General features: G+C 39.0%; 1 protein-coding gene across 4 annotated transcripts in view; it reads right to left on the bottom strand.

Moving 5' to 3' along the window:
• LOC124721223 (ATP-citrate synthase) overlaps nucleotides 1–22836 on the bottom strand; it is a 173300-nt gene that overhangs the window by 6995 nt on the left and 143469 nt on the right. For all 4 annotated transcript variants that reach the window (XM_047246077.1, XM_047246078.1, XM_047246076.1 and 1 more), the window contains exons 15-18: nucleotides 20458–20696; nucleotides 16389–16484; nucleotides 14388–14597; nucleotides 5614–5757 (exon numbers count right to left, since the gene is read on the bottom strand). In XM_047246077.1, coding sequence (XP_047102033.1) covers nucleotides 5614–5757; nucleotides 14388–14597; nucleotides 16389–16484; nucleotides 20458–20696 — 689 coding nt within the window. The remainder of the gene's footprint in view (nucleotides 1–5613; nucleotides 5758–14387; nucleotides 14598–16388; nucleotides 16485–20457; nucleotides 20697–22836) is intronic.

Below are 22836 nucleotides of genomic sequence, written 5' to 3'. Positions count from 1 at the left end.
GTGTACTTCATGTTTATTTACTCTTTTGTAATCCTGAAAATATTTGTAGTGAATTCTGTTCATTGAAGTCTCTGTTTTATTGAAGGATAATCATGGGTAAATGCAATGTGATTAGAAATCCTCTGAAGGCTTTTAAGGAAAGGAGAAATGTTGGAAAGCCAAAAGTAGGTGTTATTACCATAAACAATAAAGACAACAACCAAGTGTGTGAACCTAACCTTGCTGGTACACCTGCCCATTGCAATAAAAGTGGGAAAGAAAGTACTTCGCAGAGGAAACTTGGTTCAGTTAGTGAAAAGTATCAATATTTTATGGGTGAATTGTATGTGAATGAAATATTTGATATGTCAATTCTCAACGGGAATTTTGCAAACTGTGTAAGATGTATTCAGTGCAGTGAAGTTGGTCTGGAACACTAAAAAATCATGTAGGACTTGCCAGTGAAATGGAACTGAAATGTGGCAAGTGTTCATGACCACCTTTTGGAACAGTGTTGCAGTAACTCCAAATGAAGAAAATGGTAGCAAAATCTATGAACACAACATTAGATTTGTTTATGTCTTGCATACAATTGGTAAGGGTGCAACTGCAGGTGCAGTTTTCTATGGCATGATGAATCTTCCAAATCCCCCAACCAAGTTTATGAACTATAACAGATTTGTAGGATCTAAGGTTGAATATGTCTGCATAGAATCTATGAAGAAAGCTGTGGAAGAGGCAGTAACAGAAAAGAGTGGTAATAGAGACTTTACTGCAGCATTCGATGGTACCTGACATATATGGGGACACACATCTCTTCATGCTGTAGTATCTGCCACCAGTATGTATACAGGGAAAGTTTTAGATGTAGCAGTAATATCTAAATATTCTAGGTGTATATAATTGCACAGCTAACTATAGTGGCAGTAGTGGAGGAATGGAAGTGGCTGCTGTTGCTAGTATATTTCAATGTTCTGTTGCATGTGATAAAGTGATATGTATAAAGTGATATGAGAATTACCTTGGTGGTGGTGATTCTAAAAGTTTAAAACATATTCAAGAACTGAAGCCCTATGGTGGTGGTGATGTACTACAGAAATTTAAATGTACTGGACATGTACAGAAATGAATTATATCAAGACCTCAGTAACTGAAGGCTTCGTACAAAACACAAAAACTCAGTAATGGTAAAGGGTTGGATGGGAAGGGAAGGTTAACTGACAATGTAATTGACAAAATACAGAACTATTATGGAATGGCTATTAGGCAAAACACGCAGTGTCGAGATTACAAATAATGTTAACACATATAATGTAGCCTACATTTTAAGATAACTATTTTTGAACTCTGAAGCAATGAATTTACACAAGTTACTTACTGATGACTGTTCATTTGTTGTCACTTAACACTGGGAACATTTCACACACTACACAAAAGTGAGCTTTACTGCACTTGTTCTTGCAAGCCACAATATGAACGACACTGTCAAAACTACCAACACCGATTTACACTTAATTACAAAATTTTCTCGAGTTCACAGAACACTGGCTACATTCCATCACGCTTTGCAGAGGAGAGATGAAGATGAGTAGCTTTCTTCAATTTCTTCAGGAATTCTGAAGGAAAACTATTCATGTAACATGGACCACTGGTTCTTGTTTACAAAACATAAATTGACCCCAGAGTTTCATTCGACATGGAGGACATAAATTGACTGCAATTCTTCTTCACCAAGCTAAACACACACTTATACTCAGTGTTGCTGTGCGGTAGAGTCAAAATAGAAAGCATTAGCCTGGATAACCTATCATACTTTGGAACACCATCAGCTCCACGAATGCTCATCAAACGCGCCCACTTGGTATCATCTGTCAAGTTCTCGCTCTCAAGAGTAGCAGAGTTATCAACCTGCAGGGCCACAAATTGGCTCTGAAACACATTCATTGCATCCTCAGCTGACTCACTTGCCTGCAGCAATGATGGAAACCTTTCTACAAGAAATTCTACAGAAGAAAACTTGACATCCTCAATTTTGGAAACTTGCGCAACCTTTGCATGTTCAGTACTTCATCACTGAAGGGACACTTGTTTCTGATATAATCACATGCAGAGCAGAAGTAAGCCCTGACAGATGAAAAGAATGTTGATTTGTCTTTATCATTAAGTTTCTTCACCAAATTCATCGTCTAAACGCCAATAACTAGATCATCTTTATCTCTCTGATTCTCAACAAGATGGTACTGAACTTTCTGTAACAGGGAACTCTTTATAACTTTATGTTTAACAAACCTGGAAAGAAGCCGCTGTAATAGATTTGTCATTAGTTCTAACAGTTTATATGAATTTCAGGTACAGAACTGAGATTCTCAAATACAGGAATGACAGCACACAGGAAAGAACAGTAGCCTTGTTTAAGTCTGAAGAGACAAACAAACAGTTTTTCTTCACAGGTTTGAATAATATTGTTGTTCTTCAGCACAGGAGTGTCAGATTTTGTAGCAGATGCAAATCTGAGAGTCTGATGACTCTCTTTAGAACCACCAAGCTCAGTTTTTGGGATTGTAAACTATGTTAAGCTACTTGATGCACACTGAGCACTAGCATGCACCTCATGTTTAAAGAACCCAACTAATGAATCCCACTTCTCCAACAGTCTCTGCAGACACTTTCCTAAAGATAGCCATCTTGTGCAGACATGTTTTAGTATCTTCTTAGTTTCCTTGTCATGAACCTCTTGGAACTTCTTAAGGCGTTCCTTCCTCTTGCAACTCTTTTCTAAATAATAGAAAATGTTGACTAAAAGTTCATCAGTCTTAACAGGCAATCTGATTGCATCTTTCTCACCAGCCAAGTTAATCAAATGACACGAGTAACCCAGCACAAACACATATGGCTATACTTCCATTAAAACAGCAGCAACCCCATTTTTCTTTCCAATCACGACTAGAGCATTGTCTGAACAGAACACTACACAATTTTCAATTGGCATTTTGTAATACTCCAACTGTGAAATTAACAAATTCCCAATATTATGTCCCGGTGAATCACCCACTAAGCCTGGGACAGACAGCACCGAAGTAACTATCTTTCCTGCTTTTCCTCAAAACTGGTGATGGATAAGGGATAAAGCTTAGCATCACTGTCGTTGCTCCCATCTGTAGCCAAAGTAAATGGTTCATGTTGCATGCAACTAAGGAGTTCATTTCTTGAATCTGTAGTAGCCATTTCTTTCAAAATATGTGAAGTTTTGTATGACCACAACTGTATCTTTTTGAAATTTCCGAACCAGAGAAGATTTTCTTAAAAAGGGCACCAGCATGAGCAGCAGCAGCTAACAGAATATTATGATCAATTAAAAATGAAATGAACAAACATTCTGCTCTTACTACATCAAGGTCAGCTCCAGGAGTGGTAAAAAATGAATCAATTTTCCTACTGCTGCCCTTCACTTTTGTATTGGAGATGTTTTTAACAGATCTAATATGATTTATTAATTCAGTTCCTCTGTAAGCAATGTTTATATCACACGAACACACGGAACATAATGCAAATGTTTTGCCTTTCCATGGTCGCATAATACAAGGAAATTCAGCGGAATATGCATCCCTGAAAGACTGATATCATTTCTTAGTTGAACTCATCACAAAAATACTAAATCACACAAAAATTCATCACACAATTTCATGAATACCAGAACCACAGTAAACACCGCATAAAATCAAGCATAAACAAAGCTTTCCCACTAACACGCAATTGAAGCACAACACACAAACACCAAATCGGACACCAATTCGTCACACAATTGCACGAATACCAGAAAATACAGGAAACACCACACAAAAGCAAGCATAAACAAAGCTTTCCCACTAACATGCATCAAAGCACAAAGACTATGTAGCGATAACCTGCGAGACGCGATTAGGGATAGAACGTTTGATCGACTTTCGCCAATTGTGTTTCAAACACACAGAGTTAACGACAAAAGCGCAGCGATATTCTGCGAGAAGAGATTATCAATAATATTATCGGTTGACTTTCAGTTGAATTTCAAACACCCGTATCTCGGAATAGCAGCTATTATTGAAAGTCAAAACTGAAATGCAGTATGAATGCAGAGGGTGGGAACAAGCCCAGGAGTTGAAAAAAAAAGAAAGAAATGTTCATCTGTAAAACCAAACGACTACCCCACAATCCAGAAATCTTCCCAGAAAACTGGAAAACTTGGCAGGTATGACTCCCTCACACATCACTTAGCAATGACTGAAAAAATGTGTGGCTTATGAGGAGATGCTTGACCAATGCATACCATTCTTTTTTAATCCTGATATACAGTTATTTTGCTAGCAGGACTGCTAGTGGCACTTTGGAACTCTTGAGTGGTTCTTTCTGCTGATTTCATATGATTTTTACAACCACACACTGCCACGTTCGATGTCTGTCAGTATGTGACAACCGCAATGTCTAAGTTTAGCAGAGGCTAGCCCTTCGCGTTTCCTGTTCTCAATCACATGACCGACAGCCAGCTTGGGAACATTCAGAAGAGTTGAAATGCCCCTGGTGGCATCCAATGACTAGTCTATGTTCAAAGTCACTGAGCTCTCCTGACTGAAACATTCTGTTGTTACTGGTTCTCTACTGACAACAAAATACTCATCACCGCCTTTTATACTAGCAGGTCCTCCTCTTATGACATCTACTGGTGAACTCCACATTACATAGAGGTGTCCAGATACTTTTGATCGCATAGTGTGTTAACTGCAGTTTCACTGCATATTTATTCCATGGTAAAATTTGTTGACAACAATTAACTGAATAATTACAACCACAAATGGAATGCTAAAAGGAAAAGCAATCTACACTACCATCTAAGTGTTCAAATTTTAGCAAGAAAGGAGTGAAATACATAGCTATAAAACACAGTGAAAATCTACCCATAGAAATAGAATGTCTGACAGACAGGTATAAGCAACACTTCACAAAATGATACATCCGGCACATTTCGAGGAAACTGGGGATCCATAGAAAACATAAAGATTTCGTGGAAAAGGACATAAATGTATGAGTTTACATATCTGCTGCACTAGTATAAACCGCTGCCTCCCACCTAACTATTGTCAGTTCAATAACAATAACGCAGACCATAAACAATACTTGAAATCTGTATAATAGACAATACAGAGTCATCCATTAGAACCACAAGTAAATGTTTAAGGCTCCAGCTCCTCCCAATAGCACATATATTAGCACACATCATCTACTTTACATCAAAACCCATCATTTTTATGTGCTATTTAAGTAAGATGACATGTTACGACATATCTACAGTTAAATAGCCTATATCAATATCATCCAAATTATGAATGTAGAACTTCACAGAGAAATGGTTTTCTTCTCTTATTGGAGGAAAAAAAGGAGGGAAAATAACCAACCAGCAGGTGCCAGTCAACTGGTTGCCCGGTTAAGAAATCATTATTTTTGTGAAACTAGGTGGGGGGACAAGGCCAAGCACTAAAAATAAGTTCATGGCGTTTAGTCAAAGCCCGTTACCATATTTAAGACATTCAAATACATTAATTATGAAAGCTAGTAAGTAACAAAAGTACAAATTATTTTTGATCAAAGCAAATTACATACCGATTTCACTCGGTGTCCAATACCCATTATCAGTTGACCTTTACTCCTCATAGAATTAACAAATTCCATGGGAATAAGACCAGTGTCATATGCTTCACTGAACTGTCTAGCGGCTCCATCTAAGGCACCTCCAAATCTGTCTCCCTAGAACAAAAAAGAAGATTGGTCAGTGTTATTGAGGATTACATGGATCATGAGAAAAAAATGACAAAAGAATATTTCATCAAAATCTTTAATACAAATTGTAAAAGACCTGCATCACTTTCCAGAAATCAGAAAGAATGATACGGGGAGCTGGAAAGAGGGAAGAAAGGTGACTGGAGGAGGGGGGGGGGGGGGGGGAGATGAGAGGTTGGTTTAATGAGGACGGCAGAATGTGCTGGGAGAGAGAGTGGAGAGAGGTGAAGGACAGAGACTACCGGAGTATGAGGAGATGAAAATTGCAAGAAAAAAGGATATGTTGCAGAGCGCAGGGAGAGTTACCATCTGTATAACAAAAATCTGGTGCTGGAGGAAGGGGCAGGGATCCTGATGAAATGAGCTTACCATGCCTAATATGTTGTAGGAATACTGTTGGCATTCAAAACAACTTTCAGTCTTCTCAGAATGGATAAATTCAGGTCCTGTGCACTTTTCAGGGGAATCTTATAGCATTATTCTTGTAATATACAGGAAAGTTAAGATAACAAGGAGGCAGGTGGATAGCAGCCACACACTCTTCTCTCCAAAGTAGACCCTAAGGCTCAATAATATTGAGAGCCAGTGACTGTGGTGGTCAAGGGAGATGCGACAATCCATTCTCATGCTCACAAGACCAGTCCTCGATAACACAAGCTGTGTGAACAGGGGCCCTGTCATCCTGGAACACAGCATTACCATTAGGGAACAAACACTGTACCATGGGATGGACCTGGCCAGCCAAAATGGTCGCATAAACCTTGGCAGTAACGCAACTTACAGAGTAACCCAACGGCCAATTAATATAAAGAGATGGCTGCTCAAGTCGTCATCAAACCCCTGCCATGTTTCACTCTTGGGATGTAAACTCGGCCAGATGTTAGAAACACATCTGGCCAAATTACTTTCTTCCATAAATCCATAGACCAGGTTTTATGGTTTTGGCATCATGTTTTCATGTCATAAGCATTTGCATTACTGATGACTGGTTTTGGAATTCCTGTTTGCTCTGCAATTCCCTGCTTATCAAGCTACCTTCATGTTGTTTTGGTGCTGAAAGCATTTGCGAGTGAGGCATTCAGTTCTGCAGTGGCCTTTGCAGCTGTCACCCTCTTATTTTTTGCTGCAATACTCTTTAGTGACGATCCATCATAATCATTCACCATGCACTTTTATCTGAGTTGTGACTTAGGGGATGTTGTAGTTCCAGTTTCCCTGTATGTGGTACAAATCTTTGGTACAGGGTTTCTTAAAACATCAAACACTTTGGCTACCTGTGTTATGGAAGCATCCAGCATACGAGCACCAACAATTTCCCCACAATTGACACTTACAATGTGTTGAAGACACTGCACAGATGCTGTTCATGGTCTAGTACTACAGTGCAGCCTGCAGGCTTGCCTAACATCTGCATTTATGTTCAAGCATGCATTTCTCACAATGTTTCCATATTTTTGTCCACCCGCTGTATGTCTGAAATATAGCAGAGGCCCTCTGTCAGATACTCATTATGGTTCATAGGGTCAATGATGGAGTCTTTGTGTGTAGAAAGGATGATCTGGTTGGTTCAGTTTGCAGATAGTGGTCCTGCCTACTGTCATGAAATTAGTGTCACTGATGAGACACCTATTGAAGAAATATAAGATACATTTCCTGACCAGTCACAATGGAATAGTTCCTTTGCACACAATTCTGTCCACAACTGCAACAAGTAAGTCACATTTTCCACAAGGGCTCTGATCATGTCCTGAATTTGTTATAATCATCCCTACTGCATTTTCCCACCCAGTCATACAATGGAATATCCATGTGTAATATCTGCATGATATTCCTATTCCTCTGTAAAAAAAACTAGGTGCAAGAACTGCCCCATCCATTTATGAACCACATTCTACTTTAGTTCTGACAGCAACATTTCCTAACCAACCATAAGTAGTGCTACCTATGGAAGCACACACATCATGTATTAACTTCACTGCAACCACAGTACTATGTTACACATAGTGAGGAAGTATTCAGTCTTCTCCAGAATGAATGACAACTACCAAGCTGTGGCTGAGGGTAACTGCACTACCCAATTATGGAACATGCTGTCTAGGATCATGTGGCTGACTTCAACAACACTGCTGAATCACCACCACCACCACCACCACCACTAATACTACTACTACTACTACTACTACTACTACTACTATCTAGAGCCCTTCTTAATTTTACCCCAACATCCATAATCATATTTCCTCCCACTGGCTTCAATCACATTAGCAGTCACTCTTTGTATTTTATGCTCTTGTCTTAGCATTTCTCCTATCCCATACCTCGCCAAATTGTGCAAATGGCATCACCCCCCCCCCCCTTCCTGCAAGCATGTACATAATCCATGATGTACCTCTGTCTTTCAACCATATCTTGCACAAGAAAGATTTAGTCCATAAGATCAGCTCTTAATAATCATATTCTACATGTATGTTCCTATCTGCTGCTCAACTCCTCTTGTATTTGGACAGCATGATCTATCCTCAAATACATATTTATAAATCATCTTGGATTTCCACTGCATTTAAGCAAGGCTAGATATTTCTTTGGTGTGAATATATGGTTACATCATCATCAATGCATTATACTCTGCTACATAAGAAAGTTAAGTTCAATACTTTCCAGGCATTCTTAAGCTCAAAAGACAATATAACAGAGCTGACGAAGGGAAAAAGTGAAATGCCGGATGTTTCATGTGATGTATACACCTCTAAAATGTGACAAATAGCTGTTCAAAATAATGTATTAAACAGCAGAGTTTCACCCGTTTTGGCAGATCAAACCTCAGCCAACAGCAAAAGCCTTTGTGGTGCCAAACTTAGCTTTAAAATTTGCATTCTTACAAAACGTTTCACTCAGACCACAGGCAAGGAATGTATCACTGTACTCATCTTTTGCAGATCTCTTGTTAGTAATTGAAATAGGGAAGTTTTTCCATTAATAAATTAACTGATTTAATAGCTCTCTTGTTATGTGTATTTTCATCCTCATTTGCACATTACCATTTCTTGTTACTGTGTCTTGATCTGTTTATGAAATTTTAGAGTGAACACATTATGTGGTAAACAATGTATAACAAATCATCTACCACATACTTTTCACGCCTCAACTTGAATTCAATGAAATTTCACATTTTCAGATTTGAGTCCATGGTCTACTTTGGAAATTCCTTTTTTATTCATGATTGTCTTGAGAACAATGCATGGATTTACAACAGTTTGTCAGTTTTGACTCTTATGAGTCATAATCAGAAACAGTATCATGTTACGAATGCAGCCACTCAAATAGTCACTTAATGCCCATCTTGGTCACTTGACATCAACAGGTGACAGTTAGATGCATTACTTTTGTAACAAGATACAGGTTCTGGTGGTTACTCAGAAGAGTTGACACCAGTAAATTATAATAAGTACATCTAATCCAATTAAGACAACCATGAATTTAAAAATTTAAAACTGAAATGCCAGCATAATAGTTGAGGAGAACAAGACACAGGCAAAAATGAATAAATTGGTAATTAATGAACTTGTTCAAAATGATTTCTGAAAACCTAGTTTTATATTATGCAATACTGTGCGAAAGTAAGTCAACAACATAATGGAGGTAGCAACCAACACAACTACAATGGAAATATTCTCAATAAGATTATTGGAAATTAGCAATTATTGTTTGAAAGAAATATTCTTCTACAGGTACGTGAACACCTGTAATTTCTTGTCCTGATATCTCAGCAGCTGAACTTTTAAGGGGTTCTGCTGCTGAAAGTGGTACGATGTGGTAAACCGTACCCAGTATGCACTGCTGGTTCTCAGGATCTTTCAAAGCTGAGCGTGCCTTTGTCTTGCAAGGGCATTGTCTTCCTATCTTACATTCAACAATGCTCGAGTGCTACTGGTCACACACCAGAATGGGAGGGCAGAGTTATCATTTGGGTTTCATGCGGAGTGGTCATGAGTAGTTGTGTCGCACTAAAATTACTTAAACAGTTTGCCAAGGTGATGGATTATGAATCTGTATGTATTTTGTCAAATGGGGGAATAACAGTGAGTAATGATACGGTTTATTCACAGAAGGTATGTATAATTACATATTACATTAGCGTACAAAATAGTATTGTCATTCTCAGTCAGTGCCTTCTGATGGCAGAACATAAATCATTAGAACAGTTATATAAAGCTACCATGGACAGTCATAATGTGAAAGACTAATTCAGAAAAGCAGTCCGGCAATGGCAAACTGTAGTATGAAATGGGAATAAATGTAACTGTTGATACACGCATGGTCAAGGCATTGTTGGGCAGTGTGTTTCTTACAAAATCAAGAAACAGTAAAATTGTACGCAGTGTTAACCCTTCAAAGCAACAATTTTTCGCCTAAATTTGATGAACTTTAGTACTCATACAGTAAAGAGACATGTTTTCATACAATTATTATCATTATTATTTCAGAATCGGTGTAACACTGGTGTCAGTGTCAGCGAGGATGGTGGGCAGATCTCCAGCCAAATCGAGGGCTGCCATGATGTAAGAATATAAGACACACATAGCCAAAACATGCTGAACTGAGAGTTGCATACCACAAACTTTACAGAGTGATGGATCCTCCTACTGGAGGAGGAAAAAATGTGAGTTGAAGGGCAATGATCTATGTGCAATCTGGTGAGCAGCACTTCCTGCCACTGGTGAGGTTGGTATGAAGTCTGCCACATCTGTGTGGTTGATTTGAGTGACTGTAGTTTGTTTTCTGTCATCTCCAACCATTCAGTTTCTCACTGACGCATGTTTTGTCTGTCAGATAATGCGATGACAGCACGCAACGGGATGGCACATCAATGTACACCACCATTCCGACAATCTTCTTTAGCTGCTTTGTCAGCTATATCATTTCCCTGCGTCCCAATGAGTCCATGAGCCCAGGAAAAGTTCACCTCCTTGTCATGGTGTTTGAGCCACTGTACAGAGTCATGGATGGGCTGACTCAACTGGTTTACCATGTACATTTGATGGACTGCTTGTAGCGCACTGAGAGAATCATAACAGATGACAAACCTTGCACTATAATATCTTTGAATCCATTCCAGTGGCATCCTAACACCATATAAATCTGCATCATAATTTGTAAATTGTTCCAGAAGGCGTACACGGAAAATCATGTAGGAAAAACAGCTGAACAACTGAGAGCATTTCCTAGCTGGGATCCAAATGTGTAAACAATGAAAACACTGTGGTAATACTTAAAAAGAAAACAGAGTTGCAAAAACATATTCTGGAGTCACTTTGGGACTCCGAAGACACCAAGGCGGCAATTTGTTCCATCCCTGGATATGCATTCGGAGGTCTGAAATACTAATAATTGTCAGCCAGTCAGTAGCATGTACCCTGGATGACTTGGTCTTGGTTGTGTGGGGGTGTGCAATTGCTAAATAGCTGCTCAAAGTTGGGGTGTATTGCTGCACTAAATGCCAATGACTGAGGCAATGCTGACATTTCCAGAGGCTGTTGAGCCAGAAGGAGGCACTGCTGAATCCAGAGTCGTGGTTCACCTGACTCTGCACAGGCTCTGAACTGGCCTGCTCCAGTTGATATCTGAATATCCTCATAGTGGACAGCATCTAACATCTTGAGGGAGGAAATATGGGCCAATCCATAAACCACACTGCCATAATCTAACTGAGATCTAACAAATGCCCTATAAAACTGTAGGAGGTGAGACCTGTCAACTCCCCTCACCTTTCTGCTAGGCATTTCCGAATATTCAATGATTTGAAGCCCTTTGTTTAAGGTCTTTGAGGTGCGGATGTCAGGTTAATTTCAAGTCAAATAGAAGGCCAAAAAGGGCGCAGTGTTCTTAAAATGAAAAATATTGTCTCCACTGTGGGCTCTAGTTGGTTAAAACTTTGTTGAGTTCAGTTAAAACTGACACACCTAGTCTCCTTGGTGAGAACCTAAAACCAGTTTCATTGGCCCAAGCTTCCTGATGGTCATCTGTAGTTGATACATTTTTGTTGTAAGATAGGAGGAAGAGTAGAAGATTGTGAAGTCATCCATAAACAAAGAACATTTAACAGGGCTCCTGCCTGTGGACAAGGTGTCATTGAGACTAACTGCAAACAAGGTGACAGAGAATACACTATTTGAGGGAACCCATTCTCAGGAACATAGCAGTCGGACAAGGCATCACCAACATAATAGCAAAAGCACTGGTCCTTGAAGAAGGATTGAATAAGAAGTGGCAGACATCCACATGGTCCCCATTGATGAAATTGGTGAAGGATGATGTACCTCCAAGTGGTGGTGTATGCTTTTTCAAGGTCAAAAAACACACCAATCAAATGGTTTTGGTGGAAGAAGGAATCCTGTAGTGCTGTCTCAGAAGAATTAAGTTGTTATTGGCAGAACAGCAGTGCCTGAAACTGCACTGGGAGCAGCACAGGTGACCTCAGGATTTGAGGAGCCAGATCAGGTGGCACTTGACCACGTGGTCAAGAGTCTTACCAAAAAAGCTGGTACAGGCTTCGCTCCAAAAGCTGTTGGGAGTCAGAACGATCCCAGCCTGGTTTCCATAATGGAACTGAGGGCCATAACTGCAAAACTAAACATTTAGAAAATTTTTGATTTTGAGTTATATGAACTAACATATTTTAGAATCAAAGGAATCGATTGCAAATGTTAAAATTTAACAAAACCAACATGAACCAAATTAAATATGCATGAAATAGTGCAAATTTTTGCAAAACTTGATGTCTACTGAAAGAGAAATCTTCCACAACTTAACATTTATAAGACATTCGTTTTTGATTGCCAGCAGAAACAACCCCCACCCAAAACTGACTGTTGTGAAAATATTTTACTCATGACAGACCTTGATATATAACTGTAGAGTAATGGAGGTAAATGGAGGAAAACAAATACTTGTCATTACACAAGACTCTAAACACAAATGTCTTGGGAAGTCAATAAGACTCCTTCTGCTGCAGACTTTTTTTTTTTAATAAATTTGTGGAAGGAACATCAAGAAACCAAGAATTGGAGCCTGTTAAGAATTTTCTCAAGCTCACACAGTTCACAGAATAAAAATTCAGTGATGATGGCTACATTCCTTCAATTTTGTGAAGCATCAAAATTTTCACTGTTGCTGCACTGCACATGTTTTGATTTTTTCTTGTGTGTGAATGCTAAGTCACTCATTTGTTTACATGTCAGGAATGGGATTGACCCACTTTCCCCTCCATCTTGCAATATTTGCTGCCAAGGATAGCCACAATGACAGGTCTGAGAAAATGTATCAACATGCCGGGGACTCATCAGACCAGGGGTCAATGTACAGGACAGTTGCACAGTCATCCTGCTTTATTTTCCACATTCTTCTGGGAAGCTGGAGCAGAGTACAGATAGTACACAATCTCAGTTTGCATACAGTGAATTTCCACAAGGCAGAAAAGCTTCTGTCCACAGACCCACACAGATTTAAAAATTATTGCTCATGTGAAACTCAGCTTGCCCTTATTTCACATGATATCCTACAAACCATGGATTTAGGGCAACAAGCAGGTTCCATACTCCCAGATTTATGGAAAGTGTTGACATGATGCCCCATTGCAGACTACTGAAGGTCCAAGGTTCCAAGACATGTGAGCAGCTTGAAGATTTTTTAAGTAACAGAACCCTGTATCTTGTCCTCTACTTCTATGTGGAGGTGTCATCACTGTGTGACTGTAGGAGTATACAAGATGACTCTGACAGAATTTCTAGTTGGTGTGATGAATGGTAGCTTGCTCTAAATGTAGAAAAATACAAGTTAATGAGGATGAGGCAGAAAAATAAATTCATAATGTTCAAATACAGCATTAGTAGGGTGCTGCTTGGTACTGTCACACTGATTAAATAACTAGGGATAATGTTGTAAAGCGATATGAAATGGAGTGAGTATGCCAGGTTGGTGGTAGGGAAGGCAAATGCTTGAATTCATTTTATTGGGAGAATTTGGGCAAAGTGTAGCTAATCCATAAAGGAGACAGCATATAGAACACTAGGGCGACCCATTCTTGAGTACTAGGATCCATACCAGGTTGAAAAAATTCAGAGGCATGCTACTAGATTTGTTACTGGTACATTCAATCATTATGCAAGGATTATGAAGATGCTTTGTGAACTCAAATGGGAATCCCTGGACGGAAGCCAATATGGAAGCTTTTAGGTAGTTGTTTTTCCCCTGCCTTATTTGCAAGTGGAATAGGGATGGAAATGACTAGTAGCAGTACACTGTACCCTCCACCACGCACTGTACAGTGGCTTGTGCAGTATGTACGTAGATGTAGATGTAAATCATATATTAGAGACAGTTAATGATACAAAATATAGTTTATCACTGACTACATATTAACAATCTCTCAACACCCTTGAAATTTCCACACGTAGCATACTATATCTAATGAGAAAAGTATTTGCAACTGTCTAAGTGAATGAGTAAATAGCAACCTCAATGTAACCAATAATACTAATATTCTAGATAATGTAATCAATAAAATGTATGAGAATAAAAGAAAAAAATACTATACGTACAATGGTCAAGAGTCCAGAAACAACAGACGATACCAAATCTTTACCAGCACGAGCACAGACAATGGTGTTGTGAGCACCAGAAACTGCTGGTCCATGATCAGCTGTTATCATCAGACACATTTCAAAGTACTTGCACACATATGCTGGTAAACATCGTTGGAACCACAATAGAGATATCACTCCTCCAATTCCCAAATTTTGCTTCAGAACCTGGAAATATACCAACAGTGATTAGATTATTTCATACAGCTCCTATATACTCCAAGGAGTGAAGTTAACATAAAAAACAAATGTTAGGTCTGAAAATGACAGAAGATTAGGGATTAACAGCCTGTCACCAGTAATGAGCTCTTTTGAGAGAGAGAACAAACTCTGCAAACTCTGATAGGACAACACAAATAGATGTATTAAATTAGTACAACACATTTTATATGATAGACCTACTAGAACACCTTTTCCCTATCAATTTAGATATCACACTAAACTGCAAATACATTCACTTTAGTCCCACCATCACATAAACTGGATGGCAAATCTGTAACTAGAAACAAGTCTGCAGTCATATCAGAGTATGATGAAAAAAAAGTGAGATGCACATGTACAGTGCAACCCAATTGCTGCACTCTGGTTGTCCAAACAAAGTTGAGCCATATGTAGTTCTCCAATGGTCATCCCTTAGCCAAGTAAATGCAAGATCTTTCCTTTTGATGGCTGGATGAGGTCCATTGAAGCCGATTAAGTCACTTCACAAATAACTTTTTGTAATTATTCTCCCAATGACACAAGATCTTTCTCCTCAGCAGAGATGTACGAGGAAGTAAATATTGCAATGCGTCACAATGTGCTCCATACAAGCTTCCAACCTGCAGAACTACAACTGGCCATTATACTTCAGTTGACAGTAAAGAGCACCTTTTGACTTCAGATTTCCTTCTCTGATAGGCTCCTTATTCATGCATGATTGTTGAAAAGTCAACAGTGTAACAATATAACTAATGGTACTGAAGACTGGTGGTGATGTAACTGACAAACTGGAAGGTTAACTGTGAAATGAGAAGTTAATATTTGATAACATACTTTAATCAGTCACTTCTGTCCAACCAATCAACCCTTCAAAATAGTGACAAAAATCTTTAAATGAAAATCTAATAACTATTGATACATAGCTATAATTAGCCATGGATCAACTGACAGGTTAGTGAAACTGGGGTTTATCATATCTCCTAACTCAGGTACTCAAATAAGAGACCTAATAGTCTCATATGACTTTTAAAATAAGAATATGAACATAGAACACAATTCTGGAAAATTCAAAAGCAAGCAGATGTGAGTAGTTATTAAAGTTGGTGCAAATTTGTTTTTACTTACTAAAACATTAAACTATTTCCCAAGTCCAACCTTAGGCACCCATATATCTGTTGTAATATTGTCAATGTGTAACAGTAAGGCTTGGAGAGTATTTTCAAAATGAGAAGTCTAAAACAAAGTAAAGACAACACATAGGGATCCTTTACTGACAGCCATGATGGGGAACACACTTCCTACAGTGACATCATTTTTCCTAACAAAACAGTGTAACAGAATCACTTAGTAACGAGCATATCTTTTCAGTCACAATGACCCCAACAACCTGTGCAGGTAACCAAATGATCTCCATTCACCCAGTGGGTAAAATGATGCACAGCCAAATGTCCCTCTACAAAATTCATTTTAAATCTTTTCCAACAAAATACTCAAATTTAGTAAGGACTGGGAATGCAGAACTTCATTTTACTGTTACATAAAAAGTCATTCTGAACTGGTGATTTCCTGGATTCACAAAACCAAGTACAGGGCTCAGCACTTCATTAATAAAGTCACCAAGCAGAGATAGTGACAAGCATTTTCCCTATAGTTCTCTACACTCAAGGTTTGCTGTGATATAAAAAGAAAATCATAGAGAGACAACACATACTGCAACACAATAGTTAAAGGAATAGTGTGTTTTGGAAGATAACTTACACTGCTGATTGGCATTCCTGCGTAGATCAGCTCCTGGCCCCTCTCATCACATATGCTTGTCATGAAAGAGGCTGGTTTTCTTATAAGTCCTAATTCCTATAAAATGAGAAAGAGAGAAACAAACCTTATTAAAGGTATGGCATTATATACCATTAAGAATTTATTCCCTTCTGCAATAATTTATGACTAATGTCTGGGTAAAAAGGCATAACTATAACACTAATTATCATCATCATCATCCGCCTGGAAACATACTAGCAAGGGGGAAGAGGAAAGAGAAATGGTTATGACTGCATAAGAACCAACAGTATGTCAACCCCCCACACACACACACACACACACACAGGGGGGGTCGGGAGGGAGGGAGGGAGGGAGGGAGGGAGGGAGATGCAAATGCACATGCCCCTACAGTGTGCCAGCAAGACAGACAATGTCAGGGTTGCATTTCGGTAGAGGGAGATGTGGACTGGGAGGGGGTGACAGGATGGAAGAAGGGAAACTGTTGGGTGGAGGATGCGGGGACAATGGGTTAACAGAGATTAAGGCCAGAAAGGTTACAGAGGCAAAGGATGTGTTGCAAGCAGAACTCCTATCTGCATAATTCAGAGAAGGTGGTGGAGGGGAGAGTCCTGATGGCCCAGATTGTAAAGCAGCCACTGAAATCGTGCATGTTGTGCCACTGGGTGGTTAACTTTATTTTTGGTCACAGTTTGGTGGGGGCCATTCATCTGGTGAACAGCTGGTTAGCTGTCATATTGACATAAAAAACTATGCAGTGATTGCAGCACAGTTGGTATATGACATGGCTGCTTTCACAGGTAGCCCTGCCTCTGATGGGGTAGGTTAAGCCTGTGACAGGACTGTAGCAGAGGTGATGGATGGGTCTTGTACCTGGATCTTCCACACATATATGATCCCTGCGGCAAGGAGTTGGGAGTGGGAGTGGCATACGGATGGACCAGGAAGTTGTGAAGGTTGGGTGGGTGACAGAATGCCAGTTCAAGATGGTTGAAAAGAATCTTTAGTACGATGTCCCTAATTTCAAGGCATGATGATAGAAAGTCTAACCCTTGCTTTTGTAGTTAATTCTTCGGGGTGGTGTCCGGATACGGCATGGGAAATCTGTTTGCAGACTGGGTTTTGGGAGCAGTGCCTGTCTGTGAAGGCCCTCGTGAGACCTTGAGCCTACTGCGCAAGGGAGTTCTCGTCACTGCAGATACACCATCCGTGGATGACCAGACTGTATGGGGGAGATTTTTTGGCATAGAAGGGATTACAGTTATCATGAAGTTGGTGGTTAGTGGGTTTAATGTGGACAGAGATGTAGATGGAGCCATCAGAGAGGTTAAGGTCTATGTCCAAGAAGGTGGTACATTGAGTTGAGGAGGACTAGGTGAAACGGATGGGAGAGAAGCTGTTGTGGTTGTGGAAGATTGAGTACAAGGTGTCTTGGCCCCGAGTCCAGACCATGAACCTATTATCAATGAACCTGAACTAGACAAGGGGTTTGGGTTTTTGGGAAGATACAAACATTTCCTCTAGACGGCCCATAAAAAGTTTGGCATAGGAGGGTGCCATGTGGGTGTCCGTGGGTGTGCTGTGGATTTGTTTATATACCTTCCCCTCACAGGCAAAGTAGCTGTGATAAGGTGCCACTCCCACTCCCAACTCCTTGCCACAGGGATAAGGTGTATGAGGAATAAAATAGTGGGTTTGGAGTCTAAGGACATTTGGAGACGTAGTGTCTGATAGTGGCAAGGTCATTGACAAGAAGGATGTTGGTGTATAGGGAGATGGAATCAACAGTGACAAGTAGGAATCCAGGAGGTAAAGGGGTGGGAATGGTGACAAGTCAGTGAAGGAAGTGGTAAGTATCTTTGATGTGTCAGGCTACATTTTGGGTCAGTGGTTGGAGGTGTTGATCAACAAGAGTGGAAATTCTTTTAGTAGGAGAACATTAACCAGCTACAACATGGCTTCCAGGATTGTAGGGTATGTGGAATTTGGAGAACATGTAGAAGGTGATAGTACAGGGTGTCACAAGAATGAAGAGGGAGATGGACTCAGGGAAGAGGATCTGCATTGGGCCTAAGGACTTCAGTATGGATTGGAGGTTGTACTGGACTTCTAGGATGTTATCACTATAGCAGAGCTTGTAGGCTTTGGCAGGATTGAAACTTCTATGGAATTGAGGTTTTTGGTGGACATGTTAGCAACAGTTAGAGTTTGTTAGGGTTCTAAATTTTGTGAAGTGCCGGAAGGGAGTTTTTGTGGATGTGGTAAACTGAAAAGGTCCGCTAGGCATGGTCTGAGTGTTATGAGGGTTTGACAAGAGGTTCACTGTGGGTAGGATAACAGGTGGCAGGTAGTGGTGCTATGAAATGTGAGAAGGATGTCAATTGAAGGTTTGGACAATTTGTGAAGGTGGTGTCTGGAATGCTCTTTCAAGTTTTAATTTATATTCAGAGGCCGAATATTCTCAAAATGAAAACCAATATTTCAACATTTGCTATCAATGAAGATAGATAGAAGATGCACACAGCCTCCAGTCTACTATTACCTGATGAATGTAAGTGTTGACACCTTTCACATTAACAAGGAGAAAGGCAGCAGGAGGAGGAGGAAATAAATCAATACACACCATGGGACTGTTTGAGTTCCACTCATTGGCAGAGAAGCAAAAGAAGAGAAAGAGAGAATCCTGTGTTACCTACACTGAACATTTATTTTCCAGTATCTGAAAATTAATATTAACTTTTAACTGCTCGTTTTTGCAGCTTTTGTGTATTTTATGCTAGTGCCAGTCGCAATTATGTCTTAAATGGCACAATCCATCATACAGTTATTTTCAACCACTTTCTCTTTGCATATTTTATGACAAGCCTTTAAAATATTCAGTTATTATTTCCTTAATGTTTTATGAAGGGTGTGGTGTCTCAAGGTTATTTTCACCTCTCCTCCACAAAGAAGACAGCTGTGTTGTACAAAAGCAAACCAATGTTTAATGTACCTTCTCACACAGGTTATTAGGTACACTTCATATTATGCTTGTTTCCCATACACAGCCCAGTTCATTACTCAAGTTATTTTCATGTTTCATGGAACATTGAATATAAGTTTCCTGAATGCTGTAACACATACAATAGGAAACATGCTTTCAAAGTATCATACAGACTTCGGTATAATTTTTCACCAAATAATGCAATTTTGCAAAACACACACACACACACACACACACACACACACACACACATGCAGTTTGAAGGCGTAAAGAGTGACAAGCAAACTGCACTCTTTTAAGTGAAGGTACAGAACTAAAATCCCACAGTTATTTCATTAACTATTTAAAAAAAAATAGTTGGTAGTGAGTTTATCACACAGGTTAGGCATGTTTCAGGTTTCAGTGGAATGAAAGAGGCAATAACACATATCCTTGTTAGGAAGAATTGCCTTGCATTTTCCTAAATTCATTCAGAGGTGGCTATAACTATACAAAGATACAATCAAGTTGTTAGATTATTGATCTACTTATAGTACAGGAGTGTCAAAGATCATGGATGGCAATTTACATTTTGATAACTCAGATATTCCACAACATCTGCATCAACCTCTAATTTGCTGCACCAGTGCCCAACATGTCCTGCTCAGGAATGAATGTTCTCTGCAGCCACATTCCTGTGCTCTGTTCCTCTCCTTGGTTTTTCCCTCTCTATCTGTGGCTCCTTCACATTCACATTGACCTCATCTACTACATCAAATTCGACCGCTCAGTCCAAGTCATAGTGCTACCAAAGAATCTTGCATGCTTCCTCCCCCACCCTCTTGCATTGAAGAAGAATGTGTGTTAAAAATCTCATTTATAACATTCAACTTCTTGATTATGTGCCTCTCGTTTACTGAACAGCTCCTTTAAACTATGAGTGTATTTACTCATCCAAAGAATGGGACAATATAACATGTTGATTGGTATTTAACTTTGAAACTGTATTCACCTTTTAAGAAACAATTACAATGCTTATAATGCCCACCTGTGCAATTATTACAAAGAAACTACTAATGCAACACTTACCCTTGCCCATGAGTAGTCCATTGGCACCGTAGGTGGTGGAACCTCTGGAGCAGGAACTATCACACCACTTTCAACTAATGACTCATATACTTCAGCAATTACATCTCCAAAAGAATCAAATGATGGTGGGACATGAGCACCAGCTTCACTCAGTGCCTTATTCTTTGCAACAGCTGTTTCCATATCTGAATTAGCACATGACCCTGCATGACCAAACTGGACCTCTGATGTAAACATACCTGCAACATAACAATTATACAATTTGGAAATGTCACAATACTGCCAATTGTAATGCTGGATTGAATTTATTATTTTCGGGGCAACTACCAACAATATCATCATCATCATCATCATCATCTCTCACTGCTTAAAAATGTTTAAAAATTGTCATTTTCTATTCACAGTTGCTGATTCTATTCAAATTTATTTGCTACGGACCAGCTTTGACCTCAGCACCATTGTCAAGCAGCATAAAGCAAACCATGTACACATAGTGTAAACACTAAATAAGTACAAGTGAAAATACCAACAGATTACATGGACAAACAACAACATACATACAGCACACAGGAATGAAACATGCTAACATGTAGTTGCCATTTGAAGAAAAATATCATTTTATATAACTGATAACAACACTGTGTGGTCAAATGTATAATCCAATATATTCAAAATGAACAAAAAGTACAGCAAAACATCATCAGCCACCAACGTCTAACAGTCTCATCAAATAACATAAAAATGTAGAAATGTGCACTCGAATGAACTCTCACACAAACTCAAAAATGTAGCTTAAGCAAACATCAGCTCTTGACCACTACAATAATGAGCACTGAGCTGGGCCATTCAGCAAGGCTGATCAGAAGTATGAAGCTGTCCCAGGAAAATGGAGTGAGAGATTATAGCAACAAAAAGAGCAATGAACCATCTTGTACGCCAGCCCCAATTGTCAGTACATTGCAATGAAACCAATATTGCAAGCCATCCAGTTTCTGATGTACTGTTTCTTTTGTTTCTGCCTATAGCACATCACTGTTTGTTGTTACAAGTGTATTGACCTTGAATGTAATTTGGTTCCCAGGTTTTAGTATCTGATACACCAGTGTGATGTATTAGTGTGGAATGTCAAATAAAGCAGACCTGAAAAATCAGTTAGAAGAGAGAGATAACAAAATCTTACTGCTGAGGAATTATGCTAGAATCAATTCCAATATTCAAGACAGAGGTAAAAGCACAAACCAAGCAACAGACGTGGAGTTTACCAGTATCACTAGCCACAGGACAAGGAAGAATGAAATGAGAAAAACAGGAGACAACTTGGAATTATATTATTTGAAGTTGGTGGCGATACTCAGCATTTGTGTGGCACATAATGAGGCCAAACAGAGAAACAGTGATCAGATAAAACACTTTATTAGGAAGACAATAAAACACTGATTGGACACTGAAAAGTAAGAAAAATCTGGTGTTGCAGTAAGACCAGTAAAATAAGTACACTGTCTAACTCATTTGGGTTCCATCAATGGATCTACTATCATGTGTTTCATTACAGTTGTCACTGAGCAAAACATCTTCAATGGTCTCACAAGATTTCCAGGTGTGCCTAACCTGTCTGGTTCTCAGTTGTGTGGTCAGCAATCTGCAAATGTATACTATCACTACAGATAGTGTTTTAATTATTTTACATCATATAACTAAAACATCTGCTATTTTGTTTACATTAAAGGCCATCAGTTTGACCCATTAAATTATGTGAAGATTTATATGTACAATATTAGAAACTTGTCTTTAAGTGAAAGCATTTGCATAGACTCAATAGCAATTATAGCTTTCCCATAAATCAACAGGTCAAATGAGCTGTTCAGGCCTAAAATGAATAGCAAATGCATTCCACAGACATTGTAAAATAGTTGAAGAAAGCTAATTACAAACATAATGTACACTGAAGACAATGCTTCAACAAATAAAAGCAAAATGGGTATAACCTAAATATATAATGACAATTCAAGTTGCAGAACAGGCCACAACACAAACCCACCACAGTATATTTTCTTAATGAACACTCTAAATAATTTATTTTAAATTAGACATTTTTTCTTAATTACTACCTGTCACTGAGACTAGTGGCATTTATTAAAAAAGAAGAAGCTATTTATTAATTTTTAAAGACAGATATTTTTACAAACTGACATTATGGACTGCAAATTGAAATCCAGCTATTTTACTCACAAAAAAATCATATCAAATTTAACTTAAGGGTGTCAAGTGTAACATCTGAATAGAAAGTGATGCAACAAAGCAGTTAATATGCAATCATTTGAAGGAAGTTATGGCAAATAATCAACACTCCTGGGATATTCAGTCTGAGCCACTTTCTTA

Source organism: Schistocerca piceifrons, chromosome X (genome assembly GCF_021461385.2).
Source record: "Schistocerca piceifrons isolate TAMUIC-IGC-003096 chromosome X, iqSchPice1.1, whole genome shotgun sequence".
NCBI lineage: Eukaryota > Metazoa > Arthropoda > Insecta > Orthoptera > Acrididae > Schistocerca > Schistocerca piceifrons.
Note: the sequence above shows the minus strand (reverse complement) of the source record. Positions and strands in the feature narration are given on the sequence as shown.